This window comes from Cheilinus undulatus, linkage group 7 (genome assembly GCF_018320785.1).
Source record: "Cheilinus undulatus linkage group 7, ASM1832078v1, whole genome shotgun sequence".
Taxonomy (NCBI): Eukaryota; Metazoa; Chordata; class Actinopteri; order Labriformes; family Labridae; genus Cheilinus; species Cheilinus undulatus.
The window spans coordinates 44616759-44637062 of record NC_054871.1 but is presented as its reverse complement, the minus strand read 5'-3'; the positions used below and the strand labels follow the sequence as shown (position 1 = coordinate 44637062).

Sequence of the window (20304 nt, the reverse complement as noted above, 5' to 3'; positions counted from 1 at the left end):
TTGAGCTGTTGCTCACCTGTAAGCTTGAAAGTGAATTAGTTAGCAGTGAAAAAGATGAATGCTTTAAAACACATGGTTCAGTGACTCTTGAATTGTCTACTGAGCTTTCTGTGAGCAGTGGTGGACTTATTTAACACCACCGTGGGTGCAGGAAGATGCAATTTAAGAGAATTACTGTACTAATTGTAGACTGTAGTTTGTAATTAATTGCAATTAATACAATTGATCTTGCCAGCCTTAGTTTGAAGTAAACAGCACTCAGTCACTTAAAGTAATTTTTGTGATCATATTCAAATTGTTTGACAATAATTCCTTAATATACAAAGTTTTCCCAGAATGCCTTTGGGCATTAGCCGCTGTTGCACCATGAGTGAAGTTACTGACTCAATTAGAGAAATCCCACCTGTGGGGAGCAACCACTAAACACAATGGGTGGTTTACTGAACATGAAGGAAGAGGACTGCCTGGTGAACCTTTTCCCGTTTTTAGTCACTAAAGCTTGCCTACATTGGTATAAATGTTTAAAGAATGTGATAGAGCATGTAGCTTTATGAGAAATACTATAACATGTTTTAAGCTTGATTTAAACAGAATTTTTAAGTGTAGGACAGTTTACACCATGTTAACTTAAAAAAAAATCTAAATTAACACAAAATAAAGGTACGAGAAAATTCAGTTAATATGACTTTTAAGAAATGGCTAAGTACTTGCTACGAGTATCAGATTTTACTTGAAATTGCCTAGTAGTATGAAATAGGTATTACTTGTTCTCTTCATTTAGTCATTTTACGGTTTATTGAGTGTTAATTAAATGTATTAAGAGCACAAAAGTAAAACAGTTTACACAGTTTCTCATTCACTGAGGTGAAAAGGTTGTTTTTAGTCATTTTTTTAAAGGCAATAAGTTTACGTGATTTTTTTTAAAGCAAGGTTTAATAATTGGGTTTTACAATGAATGTTTGGGGCTCTGATTAAGTGGTTCTCTGCTAGTGATTTGGGACCCTTAGTGGACATACATCCGTGTATTTACTTTTGCTGTGATTCCATTTGGGTCATTTTCTCAAGATCTTGATTTATTCATCTAATTTCTTTGGAAAACAAAGCTGGTTGTCCCAGGATAATGTGTTCAAATCTACATCCTATCATGTTGTTTTTCCCTGTCTCTTTGTTTTATGTTTTGTTCCATCTGCAGGCAAAACTGCAACGTTTTTCATAAAAAATAATACGAGTGGTTGATTTCTTGTCTTAAATTTGGGTCATTATTTCTCATTAAGGAAGTGTTAGGCCTTGAGGCTTGTCCAGTTAAGAAACACTGCTGTAAATGTCTGTGTGTGTGTTGATGTTCACAGGGAAACCTGAGTGAACTTGGGAAACTGCTGATGCAAGGGTCATTTAATGTGTGGACAGACCACAAGAAGGGCCACAGCAAGGTACGTCACAGTCACAACCATCCAGTGCTGTATGTTTAGTCCCTACTAGGACGCCATTAACTCAAAGGAGTCCCTTATGCTGTATATTTGAAAAAGACCATGTTATGTTTACAGCTCTGAAGGCACTCATTTGCAAGCTAAAATGTGAGAGATGATTTGTTTAATGATTGATAGAAAGAAAAGATCTAAAATGACAAATGAACTGATTTCAGGTGAAGGACCTGGCCAGGTTTAAGCCCATGCAAAGGCACCTGTTCCTGTACGACAAGATGCTGCTGTTTTGTAAGAAACGTGAGGAGACGACAGACGGGCATGAGAAGACACCGTCCTACAGCTTCAAACACTCTCTTAAGGTCAGTTTGCGCGCTGTCTTATGATTTGTATTTAATATTTGAGTAGGTTGTTTGCAATCGTGTGATGTCAAATGCCTGATGGGGGGCAAAAGTGTAGGATAGCGGTTAGAAATGATTGAGAACTGAGGAAAATTAGTACTACACAGCTCTGAATGACCCTTTACGCTGCAGCTTTCATCAGAGAATTTCTATATACATCTAGAATGGTCCCTATATTTTAAAGAAGGTGATTGTTTTCTTCACCTTAACAGATTAAACAGGCTTGGAGATTACTCAGTCCTGTAGACCTCCAGATGTGTAGCGTCATCTAGCCAGAGAGACAAGGGTCTTGCAGAGTCTTGCACTGAGCTAAGAGGCTAGCTGAGCACTTTTAACGTGTCAAAATATAAATTTTGTCAAAAACATGCTTTTAATTAAAACGGTGATGTACTATCAACTGAATAAATTTTGTTGGGTAAGAGACAGAGTAATGATGTGCCATTCACAAACGTGCATGTTCTATGAAACAGCTCTTTAGTGTTAGCCTTTGTACCACGCTCCTGCGTGACTGCCAGTTTCCTTTCCTCCATCCCTGTCATTATTTAATCCACATTTAAAAGCCAAACTGTGATGAAATAAAGGGTCGTCAACAACCAGTTCTACTGAGCTGAAGGATCTCTCAAAAGAGACCATCTTCTTGTCAAAACGAGAGAGACTGGATGGACATCAGCTGAGGAAACATGGGCAGGATCAGAGTTTACTGTGAACCAAACCAGATCACTCTGTGGTGTTGTGGGATACAGCTTATCCAGGCTTTGGACAGAAGCTTTTATAATTCCTGCCTGCTGCTGTTTCTTTGAATTTCTTTTAAACATTTTTTTGCCTTAATATTTCACACAAAAGTAGCTTAGGAATTAGAAATAAAAATATATATGTTTTTTATTTTCACACTTTGAACACTCATTGGTACAGAGGAGGATTAGGGCCACTGAAGCAAAAATTGGAGACACAATTTTGTTTATTTTTCTTGTGTAAAAATGTCAGAATTTAGAGATTAAAGTCAGAAGTCTGAGTTAAAAGTCAGAATTCTGAGGAAAAAGTCAAAATTCTGAGGGGAAAAAGTCAGAATTATGTGAGAAATAGTCAAAATTCTGAGCTTAAAGTCAGAATTCTGAGTAAAAAGGCAGACTTTTTTTCAGAATTCTGACTTTTTCTAAGAGTGGTGACTTTATACTCAGAATTCTGACTTTAATCTCAGAATTCTGACTTTTTTCACAAATAACAAACAATTTGCGTCTCAATTTTTTTTTTCAGTACCTTAATCCTTTTCCGTATATTGGGAATTCTCCACTGCTGCAAAGAACCAACACTCCTTAATGTGCACCATTAGGACAATAACCTCACTTGAATACTGAAGACAGAGCTGAGTTTGATATTTTCAATTGGCTGTCACCCTTATTGTCTTAGCTTATGAGCTTCACAATTCAAATTTGCTCGTTATTTATTAGTTAACCTTATTTGTTCATAAAACTATTGGAAGGACTGCTTCTAGGACTTAATAAAAAGTTTGTTTAAGGTGCTCTCTGGAAAAGGGAATTCATGAAGGTGATGAAAAACAACATTACCTGTATGCCCAGCTGGCATGTTCCTATGGGTCAGGACCACTTTAAAAGAACCTACAGCTTCCAGGCTTCTGTTTGTTTGACTTCCTGAAGAATTGTTGATGCCAAAATGCATTGAAGACTGTGTTTAAGGTCTACAAATGACCGTGCAGTGAAAATAAAGGCATTTTAGTGCCTTAGAGTTTTCTTGTTTTTCATTAACCTTATTTTTTTTGCCAAAGTTTCACCTACAGTAAAGAAACCATACTGCAAAGCAGCTTAAGTTTTGTTGTCTTTTAGGCTTTTTTTTTTTTTTAGATTCGTTCTGATTAACCTTGTTCCCAGGAGCAGCTGTCATCAGAGAAAGGCTCTGATTAACAGGCTTTAAAAACCATCCCAGCTCCAAACAGCAGACACTCAAAGTTAATGACTAACTGTGGAAGAAAGTCAAATAGTTTGCCTTTAAGAGGAATACTACATAGTTCTCAGTGGAATGCTGACACGGCTCAGTACCTCCTGGATGTGTGCCTAGGAGGTTGTAAACTAACATATACATGGGCCCAAGAAATTCAAAAAGTTTAAATGTTCCAGGTTTGATTATTTTTCTGCTTTTATACTTACCTGTGTGGCCAGAGCATATGTTATTTTTTAAAAAAGGTGACATCCTGAAGTCTTTTGAGGGTATTTAAATGCTGTATTCTCTGCTGATCTTCAACTTGTAAAACAACAAGCTGTTTTTTTTTGTTTTTTTTTTTGTTTTTTTTTGTGGCACATAGAGGAATACTGTTCTCTACTAGCTGTGGATTTCTGATATTTCTCCATGAATCCCTGGGGAGCTGGAGCTGTCATTGATAAATATGCTGTACATATTCTCAGCTTCTCTTTCTAAACAAGTCTACAGGAAGCTTGTTACAATGGAAGTCAAGTATGAAAGAAATCCAGACACTTCCCATTTTTTTTCAGTGGAAAAATGCCACTCTTTGTGTCTGTGTGTAATGTAATGAACAGTCCCAGAATTCATGTGGACTGAGAAACTGATTCAAGTTGATATTCATATGTAAGTAATGCAGTGATGCAGAGACGGAATTACTTGAAAGACAGGTAAAGCGCCTGTAACCTAATTGCCTGGCCAGGTTGGGTTACCCTTGAAAGTAACTCCTGCATAAGACTGAAGGTGTGTGACGGCAATTCACAGCCACTCAAGCTCTGACCACTTTTGATCCAGGGCTCACCTGTAAATGAAACACCTTTTTCTTATGGTAGAGGAAGTCCAGGCACTCCAAAGTCCAGGACTCTGATTACCGGAGCAACACATTTTTTGGTAAAAAGGAACTCTTGCAGTAGTTGCATCTATTTCCCTCCAAGTTTACAGTTAGCTGTCGTTACCACTGTACCCTCAGTGTTTCCGTTCTATTGGTTGAATAACTGATGAGAAAGTTAAACTGTATTTCACACAGCCTTACTGTCTTTGTGCAGATGAGTGCGGTGGGAATCACAGAGAACGTCAAAGGTGACAGCAAGAAGTTTGAGGTTTGGTACAACGGCAGAGAAGAGGTTTACATCATCCAGGTATGTCTGATATAATCCTTTTATTCTGCTTTAAATATTAACTCTACGTCTTTCAGGAAGTACTTCATGTACTTCTCCTTTTTTCTTAGATAGCGACATCTGTTTTTCTTGTCCTCATAAATACAGTGCAATGTAGAGATTATCGTTGAGCTGTTTACCAGACTGAAACTGAGATACGGCCAGGGACTGTTTTTCTGTGGGGTGTCTATAAAAAGTATTCACCCCCTTGGATGTGTTACCCTTTTGTTGGTTTTATAAATCAATCATGGTCATAAATTTCTATTTTTTTGACACAGAAAAGAATGTGTTTATTGTCCAATTGGAAACAGATTTATACAAAATAATGCCACAGTAAAATAAGTCATTGCATAAATATTCACCCCTTTAGAGTGACTGACCTAACTCTAAAGAGTTCCATCCAACAGGGGCTGGATTTGTAAAACTGGGATCACCTGGGTGCAGTGAATGTATCTCGAATGGTTGTAGTGTAAAACAGCTGACCTGGAATGTCCAGGTCTGGTTCATCAGTATTCCTGGCTACCATTACACCATGAAAACAAAAGAACACTCCAAGCACTCAGTGAAAATTTTATTGACAAGTATAAGTCAGGGGATGGATACATAAAAGTTTCAAGGCACTGAACATTCCCTGGAGTTCAGTCAAAGACCGTCTTCACAAACTGAGTGACTATGCAAAAAGGAGACTAGTGAGAGAGGCCACCAAGACACCTATGACTACTCTAAAGGAGTTAGAAGCTTCAGCATCTCAAATGGGAGAGACAATAACCAGTCAAAGCTTTATGGGAGGGTGGCAAAGAGGAAGCCACTGAAACCTTATTAAACCTGGACTAGTTCGCCAGAAGCCATGTGGGAGACTCCATAGTCAAGCAGAGGAAAGCTCTTTGGTCTGTTGAGACCAAAATGTTGCTTTTTGGCTATCAGACAAAACATTTTATTTGGTGGACACCGAACACACCATCCCCACTGTGAAGCACAGTGGTGGCAGCATCATGCTGTGGGGATGCTTCTCAGCAGCAGGCCCTGGAAGGCTTTCAAAGGTAGAGGGTAAAATGAATGCAGCAAAATATATCCTGGAGGACAATCTTATTCAGTGTACAAGAGAACTACAGCTTGGGGGAAGATTTTCTCAGCCTAGCAAAACAATGACCCGGGGCAGTCAGCAAAAGCTACACAGGAATGATTTAAAGATGACGGTGAATTGTTGGAGTGGCCTAGTTAACCTGACAGAGCTTGAGCAGTTCTGCAACAAAGGATGGGGTAAAATTGCTGCCCAGATGTGCAAACCTGATTGAGACCTATCCACACAGACTCAGTGCTATGATTACAGCAAAAGGTGCATCTACTAAATACTGATTTGACAGGGGTGAATAATTATGCAGTCAATTATTTTACATTATGTCATTTTAATTTTAATTGATGAACATTAGTTTGTCGAGATCTGTTTCACTTTGACACTAAAGAGGTTTTTTGGTCATTTTTTGTCAAATGAGCCAAATGATGTGACCATTGTTGACTTAAAAAATCTGTGAAAGGGTGAAACATCCAGGAGGGTGGAACTGTATGTATGAAGATAAATGTCCAATGAGTACACACAAATGATTCAATGCTGTTTACATTTACACCAAAATGTTGATATTTGTCTAGAATTAAATTGGTTAAGTCATATATTCTGATAATGTTGGGGCAATCTGTCTACCTTAAAAAAGAAAACAGATTTTTATTAGAACATTTAATTCGATGTACATTAGTTTGAGTGTAAGGGCTTATTTTCATTTTGTCATAGAAATAAGAAATACATTAACATTTTATTTAGAAAGTACATACTTGACTAAATATTAGTAGAGATCCAAAAAATATTTAACTTTGTCCTACAAACCTCTAGAGAAGCCTGCAAAGATGTTCCACAGTCCTCCTCTTGGGGGCAGTGTTGCACCACACAGCTTTCCAGCTCAACAGCTCCTCTCAGTAAAAAAGCATCAGTGTGAAGAGGCTTTGTGGTATATGTGGCTTAATGTTTACTGTTTATGTACGTGCATGACGTGTGTTTTCTTCCTTAGGCTCCTTCCATGGACGTGAAAAATATGTGGGTGTCAGAGATCCGCAAAGTTCTTACTGGCCAGCTGGAGGCATGCAGAGGTACACACAGAAAACTCACACGAAAACACCTATGCTCTTGAGAATAACTTCCCTCTCATGTATTTTTAGCATTTTCCATAAAAGCTTTAAAGTTTGTGGCTGAAAGACAGGCCTGTGTCTATCAGAGTCCGTTTGACCTCTATACATCTTGTAAGATCATATTTGTGTGCATATGGTGTGGAGCTTTCAGGCTAACTTTCATTTCTTAGTACTTCTGCTGCCTTGTTTATTAAATGTTCTCAGTTCTCCAGAGCAGGCATTTTACATTACCGTGCATTGCATGCAGACATGCAATCATGAATCCCACGTGTTGACAAAACTTTGTGGAGTTTCTATCCATAGCTGCTGATGTGCAATTTGTTTTTCACATGCTGTTATTCAGTCTTTAGTTCCTGCTGCAACAACTCAATTTGTTTCTGTTATCATGAACATTTTCATGTCAACACAACTATCTATCAGCACATTGTCCATCGCTGCAATCTAAAGATTGGCTTGTCATTCTCTGTGACCCGACTGCCAGGTCAGGAAAGTGTCCTCATTCTAACAGCTACTGCAGACTGACAAACAAATGTGAATGGATGCAAAAATTTAACTTTTATTAGTAAGAAATAAGCTAATTTACCAGAATATTTGGGACATGTGCAGCAACATGGAGTAGCCCTTTTCAATTTGATGAAAATGCTTTGGTGGGTCTGCCCTGAAATTTCAAAAAATGCCTGAAGAACGTCATTGAAAGGCTGTGAGGGAGTGGGAATAAGACTTGCCCAGTCCCTAATCAGCCACATCATTCAGTCCATGCTACTTTTTTGGTTTGATTATTTGCTATAATGTCATAATCATCCAAGGTAGACTTAGCACGGGCTACCTGAGTGTGAGATGATGATATATCGTCAATGGAAGATGACCCTCTTGGTCAACAGCACTGCATTACTCAGTGCCACAGCGAAGGCTCCAATTGATCCAACCTTTGCCTGTGTTCTGCCAGGCTGTTGTATTGTTGTCATGGTGCAAATCGCCAGGGGACAGTGGGGTTTTCCCCTCTTCCATATCTGATATTCTACCCTCTGATGATGTATTTTCATCTCCATGGGAGACATGTTTTATCTCTGCCTCTGCTCTGACTGAATGCATCCAACTCAAGCGGCAACCTCTGGTCCTAAAAAATGAAGCCAGTGCGGAAGTGCAAAAAATTGCTATACTACGACTGTCCACTTGAGGCTGGCTGCAGGAAAACTGGAAGTTCCGTCTGCACACACATTAAACAGCTGGTTTTGACACACAAAATAAACTGGTTTACAGCCTGGTTCAAAACACCAAACGTGTCTCATTAGCTAGTGTATTATTGTGCTCCCTCTGTACGGGGGGTGATTTTTTTTTACCACGATCGTTTGGATTATATTTAGGATGAAAGCTGATTGGCGCGTCTCATTTGATTGACAGATAGCTCGGCAGGCAGAGGCTCCGTTTCTGTTAACCGGAATGCTAGCTAGCAGGCTGACAGGAAGTCGCGCTTAGTGGGCGGGCCGTCAGGTTGATCTAAAGTTTGGTTGACACCGCGATTTCAATATGGAAGCCTCCATGAATGGGCTTCAACAGCCGTTTGAGTCCGCCTATTGTAAGCAGACGACTGACGTCACACAGGGTTTGTCCAATTCTTTCTACAGTCTATGGTCCAACTCTTTAACAGTGGTGCTCTAATGTCAGCATTTGCTGTGCAATTAAAAACATTTATTATGACCAAAACTCAAGATTTACGGGCTCATTCTGCAGTCCCCTGGAGTTCTCACACTGGCAGTTGAAATCAGACTGTGACAAACATCAAAAATGTACATTTTAAAGGCCTGTAAATATGTTTTATCAGATAAATCTTTTCCTCAGATACGGAGACAGAAAAAAACACTCGCTATCTCATACATACCCACACACTGCACAAACACTACATCTCAAGCAAATCTCAAGCAGTGAAATAATAAATATTCACTGTTAGCTACAGTGATGAGAACTTTAAGCTCTTTTTAGTAATCCATCATTTGACTCAGCCCTGTAAGAATCAGTTCTTTCAGCCCCCAACAGCTATTCATCTGGTAGGTTATTGAATCAGCCATCTTCAGCAATGCTTGGTCGATGTAGCTTATATGCACTGTTTACTGTCCTATAATTATTCATTGTGACTAAACAAACCCACATACGTCGGTTCCCATGGTTCACATGAAAGAGCCAGCTCTTTAAACCAACTAGTCTGCAGTAGCACAGCATTACTCCTAGCTCAATGGATGCAATTATTTCCTGCTCGTCCTTTTATTATGTATGTGGACAGGCCCTCCTGCCATGGTAATGATGATTTTAAACACTGTACAACAGTTTACACAGGAAAAGGCCCTGACTTTTGGGATTTTGCTTGTGGCTCTGCTCTCACTGTGCCAGACTGTGCAGTCAGAAATTCATCCATGTCAGGAGTAGCTAATTAAGCCAAGGTCAGCTGTCCTGTCCCCACAAACTATGCACCACAAGAGTCAATAATCAGGTGAGAATAGGCTTGAAAGTGCAAGTATGTGTTTGGCCATATATTAAAGGCCAGTTGCATTCAAACACACCTGCACGTGACATGCAGTGTTCCCTACACACTTCAGTTATTGTTCCAGAAGATTCAGCTGCTGTTTTGTTCAAATTCCCCCCAAATTTAAAGTTCATGCTTTGCCCAACTTTTAGGCTAATCTGCACTTCAATCAGTAGCTAGAAGTGAACTGATTTGTAGCGAATGAGGTGAAAAATCTTTGCACAATCGTTAAAAAAGTTCATGATAAATGATTGATGATGTGAAAATGTCTGGAAATGTAAAAAAAATCAACAAAAAATTAACGTCCATTATGCAGACCACATTATGTTGGTAACAGTCCGTACTTCAAATAAACTGTATGAAAACACATGGAGACAGACCTACATGAAGCAGAATACTGTACTCAAAAAGTACTCTGATGCTAACACAGAATTTCATCTCCTGTCACAATTCAGAGATGCAGAAAGGCACACGTGTGAAAACACACAGCAAGGCAACCCTTTGTCTGTGTCCCTCTATGTCTGCTGGCTTCTGTCCCCTCTCTCTCCCTGAGAGTCTCCACCTCTCTCTGCCCTCTCTCCACCCGCAGCAGTTGTCCACAGTTCCACTCTGTGGTCCTGACTGACAGAAAAACCACCACTAGTGAGACACAGTCCGCCCGTCTGACAACCCATCCTGTGTGAAGGATTGTGTGTGTGCATACCTGTTCTACGTAGGTGTGTGTTTATGTGTGTGAGCAGACTGACTAATAACACAGCCGTCCTGTCATGGGGCCTGGAGTGCAGAGGCTGAAGTGGGCTCTGACGGTCCACTGCAGCATGTGTGTGATTTACACCGGTGACTCTGTGTCAGTAGTGTGGAGGAAAGACTGAGGGAGCGAGAATGAAACCGGTCAGGGAAAGAGAGAAGGGGGAGATTGAATGTGATGGGGAGAGCAGAGAGGTGGGTGGTGGAATGATGCAAGAGAGACAAAGAGATGGTGAGAGTTTTTCAGGGTGGAGATGGAGGCTGAGAGGCAGGAGAGGAAGGGAGGCTGGAGAGAGGGACAGAGAGGGGCGGCAGTCATAATAGGGTCCTTTGAGTGAACTTTTTTGGCCTGAGGTCTACTCACTGGTATTTTCTGGAGCACCACACTCGGTGAACATAGATCTACAAAAGATCTTTTTTGTCTGTTGCCTTGGGTCAGTGTCTTGCTGGACAATTAATCTTCTTCTAAGCTGTAGGTTTATTGCAGACTGAATAAGATTGTCCTCCAGGACGTTCCTATATTTTTCGGCGTTCATTTCACCCTCTACCTTTGCAAGAATTCCAGGACTTGCCACCTAGAAGCACCCCCACAGCATGATGCTGCCACCACTGTGCTTCACAGTGGAGATGGTGTGTTTGTGGTGATGTGCAGAGTTTGGTGTCCACCAAACATGGCGTGTTGTCTGATGGCCAAAAAGCACCAGTTTGGTCTCGTAGACTAGTGGAGATTTAATCTGAGTTTTCCTCAACAGTGGCTTTCTCTTTGCCACTCTCCCATAAAGCTTGAAGAACCTGGGCAACAGTTGTATGCCGAGTCTCCACCATCTCAGCTGCTGAAGCTTGTAACTCCTTCAGGGTAGTCATAGGTGTCTTGGTAGCCTCTCTCACTAGTCTCCTTTTGCACAGTCACTCATGTTTGTGAGGACGACCTGATCTGAGCAGATTTACACATGTGTAATATTCCTATCATTTCTTGAGGATGGATTTAACTGAACTCTGGGGGATGTTCAGTGCCTTGGAAATGTTTTGTATCCATCCCCTGACTTATACTTTTCAATAACCCTTTCTCTGAATTTCTGGGAGTGTTCTTTTGGCTTCATGGTGTAATGGTAGCCATGAATACTGATGAACCAGTGACTGGACCTTCCAGACACAGGTGTCTTTTTACTACAATCACTTGAGACACTTTCATTGCACTCAGGTGATCCCCATTCTACTATATGTGACACTAATAGCGCCAACTGGCTGGACCTCTATTAAATTAGATCAGTCACTTTAAAGGAGGTGAATATTTCTGCAGTCACTTATTTTACGTTCCATATTTTTGTGTAATTGCCATTACTTTGTGGAGATCTGTTTTTACTTTGATATTAAGTAGTTTTTCGTATCAAGAAAGCCAAACTATACTGACCATGATTGATTAACAAAATCATTAAAAGGGTAAAAAATCCAAGGGGGTGAACAATTTTCATAGGAACTGTATCTACTGAGACTGTGTTGGTGGTCTGAGGAGATAAAGGGGCTCTCAGAATGAGTGTAAGTGTAAAAGTCAGGTAACAGATGTCAAAAAGAACATTGCAAGAGGCTGATGAATAATACACATGCACAACCTGTATGACACAGCATGTAAAAGTGGCGTTACATTGAGAAACTGGAGACATTAAAACAGACATACATATGCACAAAAGAAGTCAAATTTAAAATGAAATCCCACCTGCATTAAACTAATGCAAAAGCCAGAGAGATTACTGGATTTTTCTTGACCAACATTTTATAGCCAATTGGATATTTTGCTTTTATTTTTTTTTTTTGCTTTTTCAAGGGTTTTAATAAAGAATGATTCATTCAGACATTTACTTCATTCTCTTTTTTACATTTTAGAAATGACAAAATCATGAATTCTGCACATTAATGGACAGAGTACGTCAAAGAAATACCCCGGTATCAGTTTCAATCGTGGAACAAAAGCAGGACATTTAAGCTAAATGTTGTTTTCTGGCAAAGTCATGGTTTAGCCCTTCTACATGCTGGAAGGATCAATTTTCCAGTAAACCAGAGACGTGATGGTTTTTTTTCAACTTTTTCAAAACTTTTGATTAAGGCAAAGTGTATTAAATTGAAATTCACGCGGAATCTCTTTTTTGATATATTTGAAATAGAGATGGAAATGATTCAACAGAGACACCATCCTTCTCACACTTTATATTCACAGCTCCAGACTGTCTGCACAGCGCTATTCAGAGATCTTGAGGCAGTTTCAAAAAATGTCACATTGTCTGAGCTGGAACACTTTAGAAATTATTCAGTTTTTTTAATGCATGCCTTACCTTTGTATGAACTGAAGCTCTTTTTTCATTGCTGTAGGAAAATTTGATAGCATGAGCTTTGCTTTATTCATCTACTGAATTATGGCTGACTCAGAATAAAACAGCAAAAACACTCCATAGAAAAGATAAACACAGAACACTCCCCATACACAGTACCTATAAAATATTCTCCCCTTGGATGTTTTACTGATGCATCAGTGGCTTGTGAATATGTAGGCATGGGAATAGTTAAAACTGATGTGCACTCTACATAGCAGTGTTTACGGTCAGTGTGTGAATGGTGTATGTGGCGTAAATGTGAATGGATGAGTGTGACCCATGGGTGTAGCACAGGGGAAAAAGGGTACGGATTACCCAGGCCCACAGTAAGGAGGGGCCCTGAAAAGTGTGTTTTTATTTATTTTTTCTAAGTAATCAGTGTCATTATTGGATCAAAAGCAACTAAATAAATTGATCAAGTGACAGAAATTTGTATCAACTAGAGTGAAATAAAATACTGGGGGTACCTTGCTCCTCCCTTAAAAATGTCAGAATGGTATAGTCCAGCGCTGCGAAATAAAGCAAGAAAATTTTATTTAACCAAAGTAAAAATATTGCTCATACTTTTGGAAATTGTGGTTCAGAAATGTATGTAAATTTCTAGACATTTTAAAAAATGATGCAACATTTGTTGATTGGCTAGTCGGTTAAGGGGGGCCCTATGTAATATTCCCTCTGGGGGCCTAAAATCCCTAGCTACACCCCTGGTGTGACCTGTAGTTTAAAAGTGCTTTGGGCAATCAGACAACTAGAAAAGTGTTAAACAAGCTTAAGCCTGGTTACCATTTAATCCAGGGGTGTCCAAACTTTCCATTGGGGGCCACATACAAAAATATGTATAAGGGTGGTTGGGCCACTTTTATGAAAGTAAGTAAAACCAACCTAATGTAGTTTAGGTTTGCTCAGTGATTGGGTTTTCTTAAATGGCTAGGTAAATAGCCAATCATTTTAAGGATTTTGGGGAGGCCAATCAGATTTCAGCGTGGCCTGGTCAGCTGCCTGTCTGGCTGCCACTGGCTCCACCCCTTGAACATCATTGGTGCTGCTATTTACTGCTGTAATCCATTAGGGCGTTATAAATAAAGATATGTTTATTATTTTTGTTGCCAATATGTTTACTTTTTATTGTGATGTCTCAATTTAGTCCTTACAAACAGCATACAAACTTGTCAAAATGTTTGTTTACAGTGTTGGTATGGTAGCACTGCCTTGTGCTGAAACTGAGAATATAATACAGTCTAACTCAAGCTTCATGCTCCTATGAGGGCTATATTTGATTTAATTTAAAGAATTTGTGGGGGGCCAATCAAAAATGGGCCACATGCCACATTTGGCCCCCCAGGCCATAGTTTGGACACCCCTGATTTAATCCATCTCTAGCCTGTCAAATTATTCAGTAATAGTTGTGGTTTTTCAGGTAGAGTAAGGCTTAAAAATAATAGGAATATTTTATACATTTAAGGGATATTTTGGTATTTTTGAAGTTGGGTTGTATGAGCTACTTGGTGATAGTATTAGCAATATAGTATTAGCTTCGCCCTTTCATACGGGATGGGCTTGTAGAAGCTAGACTGTATAATGCCACTGACGGGTATGGTTGCTACATGTAATTTAGCAAGTTTATGGGCCATAAAACAATGCCAGCTCAATTTCACGTCATATCAAACATTTTTGCTAGCACCTCCAGCCTCTGTGAAGATTAATGCCCATGTGCCAGTGCTGAGTGTGGTTACTCATCAAGGTTGTACATGAGTATTATCGGACACTGCCAACGTACAGTTAAATCCCTATTTTCTAGATCATTCAGCTGCGAAGCTGTGCTGCTCCTATGCTATTGGTGCAATACATTTACTGAGCAAATGGAGCATTATAGTAGCATGGCAGTAGCATGTTAGCAGAACTACGGTGGCTAGTTTGAGTTGTATTTGACTTGGATTGCTGGTTAAACTAACTAGCAATTCTGGTGCTAACTACCAAGGGGTCCTACATAAATCATGTTGCTGAGTTGTTACAACATTCCTAAATAATGCATATACAGTGGTTAACAAATGTATTAGACCTCCACCTAATGTAAGGTTTATGCCACAGCTGCCCTACATTTACAGCATTGGTAACTAAAAGATAATCATTTCCAAAAAACTTTTAATCATTATCATCCATGAATTTTCAAATATACTATTTTACAAGAAAGTTTTAGAGGTTTTTATACCTGATTCATTTCTGACCTCGTAGAGAAGCCCAGTGAGCCACTTTAAATGTTGGTATAAAAAGTTGAACTCAGTTTGAAATTCCTCTCTCCTTTTCCAAATGGTAAAGCATAGAGAGCTTGCTGAAAATGAAAGGAGAGACACAAGGTGTTCTCACAGTGTGGTCAAGTATGCTTTGGAGTCAATTGCTGGGACTGGTACTTACAAAATGCACCAAGGAAAGTAAACTGAAGCAGATGTCAGACACCTCAAGACAGAAGGAAGGCCACTGCTGATCTTCAGGCAGAGATGAATGCTTCTACATCAGAGACTGAGAAAATCTCCAGAATGAACATAAGCAGACGACTGAAGGAAAGGGTAAATGAGAAGAATAGCTGCTAAGAGGCCATTATTGAGGCCTGCAAACACCCAGAAATGCATCAGATTTGCCAGGGAACACAAACAATGGACTGTTGATGACTGGAAGAAGGTACTCTGGACGAAAGGTCCAAGTTTTAACTCTTCGGTTAGCATCGTCGTGTTTATGTCCGCAAAAAAGCTGGAGAACATTTTGATGCCAGATGCACCCTCAGTGAAACATGGAGATCCATTATGATGCTGGGTACCATTTGTGGAAACAGCATGGGCAAAATTGACAGTATCATGTCTACCACAACATCTTGGTGCATCATGGGGTCCCTTCAGGACTGAATCTGATTGGTTGTTGGTTCATATACCAACAAGACAGTGACCCCAAACAGGCTTTAAAGCTGTGACAGCAGAGACTATTACACCAAGAAAAATTAATCTGGAGTACTGGAACTGATGGACTGACCAAGTCAAAGCCCAGATTTGGATCCTAATAAGCAAATCTGGGATTTAGAAGATTCAGTGATTGATCACACAAAAGTTTCATAGAAAGCACATCTGTGGGAACCAACGTTATAATAGTTTGGGATTTTTCATTTGTTTGAATTTCTAATTTTTTTTATTGTTATTATTATTATTTTTTTTTTTTTTTTTTGCAAAAATGCTTCGTTTTAGTTTAGTTTTTATTCGTTTTTACTGCTGGTTTGTTAGTTTAGTTTAGTTTTTTTGTTTTTTTCCAGATACACGTCAGGGCGGAATGAACATCATACATTTTAAAACACATTCAAACAGGCTACTCTTCATTTATTATTTTATTTATTTAAAGATGATGTTTGAATACAACTCCAGACATCAAACCACAACTGTGTGAAGTCTTAACCAATCAATTCAGGCCATTTACACTCCCCAGACTTAGGTGTAGGTTGGCAATCAGTACGGTTGTGTCAAAAACTAAAACTAAGAATATTTTGTCTCTATTTTGATCTTATTTTAGTTCTTTTTATAAGCACACTGTGCAGTTTTAGTTCATTTTCATTTTTGGTAAGCTTAGTTTTTATTTATTTTCATTTAACTAAAATGATTTTTGAATCTTAGTTTTAGTTATTCAAGTTTAGTTTTATTTAACTACAGCAACCTTGGTGGGAACAGATCTAAACTGTTTCGAACTCAACACCAAATGAGACAGCTGAAATGTTCATAAAAACAATGCCAGCAAGAATGCCAGCAAGGAGGCCGTACAAAATATTGTGCTTTTGATTATTATGTGTGAAAAAGGATTATTTAGTTGTTTCAGTTTATTTGCCAAATAAATTCTAAAATGTTTGGTTTTATACAAGTTTTTGAAAGATTTCTAAAATATGTATGTTTTCTTGTTTTTATGGCAGGTGGTCTGATAAATTCGTTAAGCACTGTATGGAAATTATGAGTGTAAGAGAGAAGGCAGAAGTGACTACATTCCCATGCATGTGAATTAATTAGATGAGCTGCACATGTTCATTCCACATGTCTCACAATAATAAGCCTGCACAGTGCCAGCTAGTTTTAACTCAGTTGGAAAAAAAAAATGACTTTGTCTGATGCCAAGTTGTGTCTGTAAGTACCCACAGTGTTACTCATCATTTCAACTCTTGGCTGCTGCTCCTTGCTCAGGTTCTTGTCTCATTCTATTGTTGGCTACAAACACCTCAATGTGAGCAGCCCGTATGAATAAAACATCACTGGATCCATGATGAAAAAATATATCCCTTTTGCTGAGTACAATATTCAGGGCATGTGGAATGGCTTCTTGCTGAGTTGGCATTCTTGCGACAGGTTCATTGGTTGCTTGGAACAGGAGGTGACAAGCCTGATCCTTCACAGAGCTTGGTATTTCACTTATGTGAGCAATGCGTCTGGCCAAGGCTGCTCCTTACTGTCTGCAGTTATTTTACTAGAGTCCTCTAACAGATTTCATGTCATACAGCAGAACACTGTAGCAGGCCAGATCTGTTACCGCTGCATCCATAAAGCCTCTTGTTAAGATACAAGTTCATATTCAAAAACTGTGTTCCCAATGACTTCAGTGTTGTGATGCTTCTCTCAGGCTTTACAGTGCCAGAGGGTGATTTCTATCAGGCCCATAAAAGCAGCTTACAGAGTCGACGCAGCAGTTAAAGAGATTTTAAGTAAGGAAGTAACTCAGAATGCTTTTTGGAATAAAAGACGTCGTCTTTTACACTTCTGGAGGTCAGAGACCGTAAACAGTGAAAGCCATTTCCCTTTCATGCAGTGTTTGAGTGTGATGCTGTGATAACAACAGCAGGCAAACAGAGGAGATAACTGCTCTCATACATAGTAGATAAAGCTTGGTAAAATCTGCAGACTTAATCATTTCTATTTTCTCTTTAGCTGTTGGTGAAACATTTAGAGATATACAGGAAAGCACCACAGCTTGACCTACCTGCTGTTTCTTTATCTACTGTATTGATTTGCAATTTTTTTTGTTTTTTCCTTGGTTATTTGCCTTGATTTTGATGAGGCAGCTAAGAAAAGAGATGATGAATATTAAGAGGTGAGCTGGAATAGAGGACACAACGCAAAGGGCTGAGGGTCAGGGGTCAACCGCAGCGATGCTGCAGCTTCTACACATGAGGTTGAAAACTCTTTTGTGAATGTTTTTGACAAATCATGTCTCTCAAACTTGATAAAGTTTGGACCAGCTTGGGGCACCAGTTTAGCTCAGATGGTAGAGCAGGAGCACAAATATGGAGGCTGTAGTCCTCGACGGTTTGGTGCATGCCAACTTATTTGGGATAAGTAGGAGCGAATAAGTATAAAGAAAGTAATTTTCACCAAAAATGATGTCTGTATAAGAGGACAATAAGCATTTTCTACCGTTCAACCCAAAACAAAAGAACTATTTCATTACTTTTAGGAAGCAATTTTCCCAAAGAATGTGTTTTTAGGTTCCCTAGAACTTCCAAGACATCACCAAAAATGTATAGGGAAACTTTTTATGTTTTTTTTTTTTTTTTGTTAAATTCCATTCAAAGGAAGCCCTAAATTTCCCCAGATATTACCCATATATTTCAGTGAAACTTTCTAAAAAGGCCTAAAGTGTCAGACAGCCCCCCCCCCCAAAAAAACCCCACTACATTTTTGAAAATTTGTGAGCATATTCTCAAAAATATCAAAGCAAAATTCCACCCAGTATTTCCAATTTGATAGCTCGAAAATTTACAAATAAATTCCCCCCAAATTCCATGGGAAAAAAATGACAATTTTTCAAACTTATTTCCCAAAACATCCATCCAAGAATGATTTTTAAAGTTATCTCAATTTCCAAATCATCACCAAAATATAAGCAAACATTTGTTAAGATTTTTTTCAATTCTACACAAAAAGCCCCAAATATCCCCAGATATTATCCATATATTTCAGTGAAACTTTCTCAAAAAGCCTAAACAATCAACAACTGCTTTTGCTGCCTCAGGCTTTCTTTGTAGGCACAGAAAGAGCAGGGATGTTCTTTTCCTGCTTGATGCTTTCCACATAGGCTGATGAAAGGGCAAATATCCAAATATAGATGACATCAAGAGAGCAAATTCATAACTGCTAATAAAGAGAGCGTTTATAAACCACAAATCAAGTGTGTTTTATGACAAAGCGGTCCTGACTGTAACAGCAAAAACTGGCTTGTAGGTCCAAGGGTTTATTACTGACGGAACAAAAATCCAAAACGACATGAAAACAGTTTTAAATGCAAAAAAAAAAAAAAAAAAAAAGGAAAATGCTCCACCAGGATGGAGCACAAATCGCCACAGGAATGAGTGTTTCTGCCTGGACTGTCAGACTGTCCTCTCTAAGTGTCTAAACTCTGTCTGGAATTATTGCACCCCACTGCGTAATACTAAACCAGTCAACTACACTTAGAATAACAAAACTTTTGAATCCTTCTTTTCTTCAAACTGTCTGAACTTTTAGCTTTATTCTTCAATGCTGTGCACATGTTTCACTTACTGCTGTGCTCCTTATTTATGTATCTTATTTAATCATGTCAGTTTATGTTCCTATATGTCCTGCTGTTGAAAGAACACCCAAATTTCCCCCTGGGGATTATAAACTATTTTAGATTCTGATTATCTCCACTTTGCATTTACAGAGGCCAGTCAGATAAACATCTACGGAGGCCCCATGAGGTAAGAAAGCAACTTTGCACCTCACAAAGCCACAAAGAGACAATGATTAATCTGACTGACCCTGCACCTTTTTTGTCAAACCATCTCATTTTGCAACATTTGACAGAGATCATAAGTTGAAGTACTCTCTTTGCATTTTATCATTGGCTAATACAGATTTTTCCCATGTCCTTACTCCAATAGGAATGTGCGAAAGATGGCACTGAGACAGTCAGATTCATCAAGTCCAGAGTCAGGCTTCAGGAGAACCAATCCCAGCCCTAATATGAGGCAGAAGAAAGGTAAGACAGTTTCTCTTAGAATACACTTAAGTCCAAAAGTCTTCATTTAATCTATTTTTGTTGGTCCAAACATTCCCAATTGCCCTTTGGAGAAAGTGAAAGGAACTGAAAACACTTGAGGTTGCAGATGGCAACCTTTGACGGGTATGTTCTGGTAAAAAATAAAGAATAAAGAGTCGGGTGAGACACACAAACTCAACTCTGCTGTATCTGCACAAACATGCACATGTACACAAACGCACAAACCACTTATCAAGCCTCGCACACAGAGTCAGGCCAACAGCATGCATGGATGCAGGGCAGCTTTCAAACATCCACATACAAATGCACTCTGTCATAAACCCCGGTTGAGGGTGGGATAACAGTTATGACTTCACGCTTGCAAGAAAGTCTTCAGTGTTATTTTCCAGTGAGTGAGAATATCAACAGTCTATCAGTGACGGTTATGTTGACCTCAGCTGTAGCGCTGTGTGCATGTGTGGGCTTGTGTGTGTGTGGTTGGGTGTGGTTGTGGGTGTAGTGTGTTCAAAA

The 20304-nt window shown here is 39.1% G+C and overlaps 1 protein-coding gene across 5 annotated transcripts in view; it reads left to right on the top strand.

Annotated features, from left to right (window-relative positions):
- The window catches only part of mcf2l2 (MCF.2 cell line derived transforming sequence-like 2), a 203842-nt gene that overhangs the window by 135511 nt on the left and 48027 nt on the right, over positions 1–20304 (top strand). For all 5 annotated transcript variants that reach the window (XM_041792057.1, XM_041792053.1, XM_041792054.1 and 2 more), the window contains exons 22-27: positions 1350–1430; positions 1643–1783; positions 4840–4932; positions 7011–7089; positions 19456–19492; positions 19676–19773. In XM_041792057.1, the coding sequence (XP_041647991.1) occupies positions 1350–1430; positions 1643–1783; positions 4840–4932; positions 7011–7089; positions 19456–19492; positions 19676–19773 (529 nt within the window). The remainder of the gene's footprint in view (positions 1–1349; positions 1431–1642; positions 1784–4839; positions 4933–7010; positions 7090–19455; positions 19493–19675; positions 19774–20304) is intronic.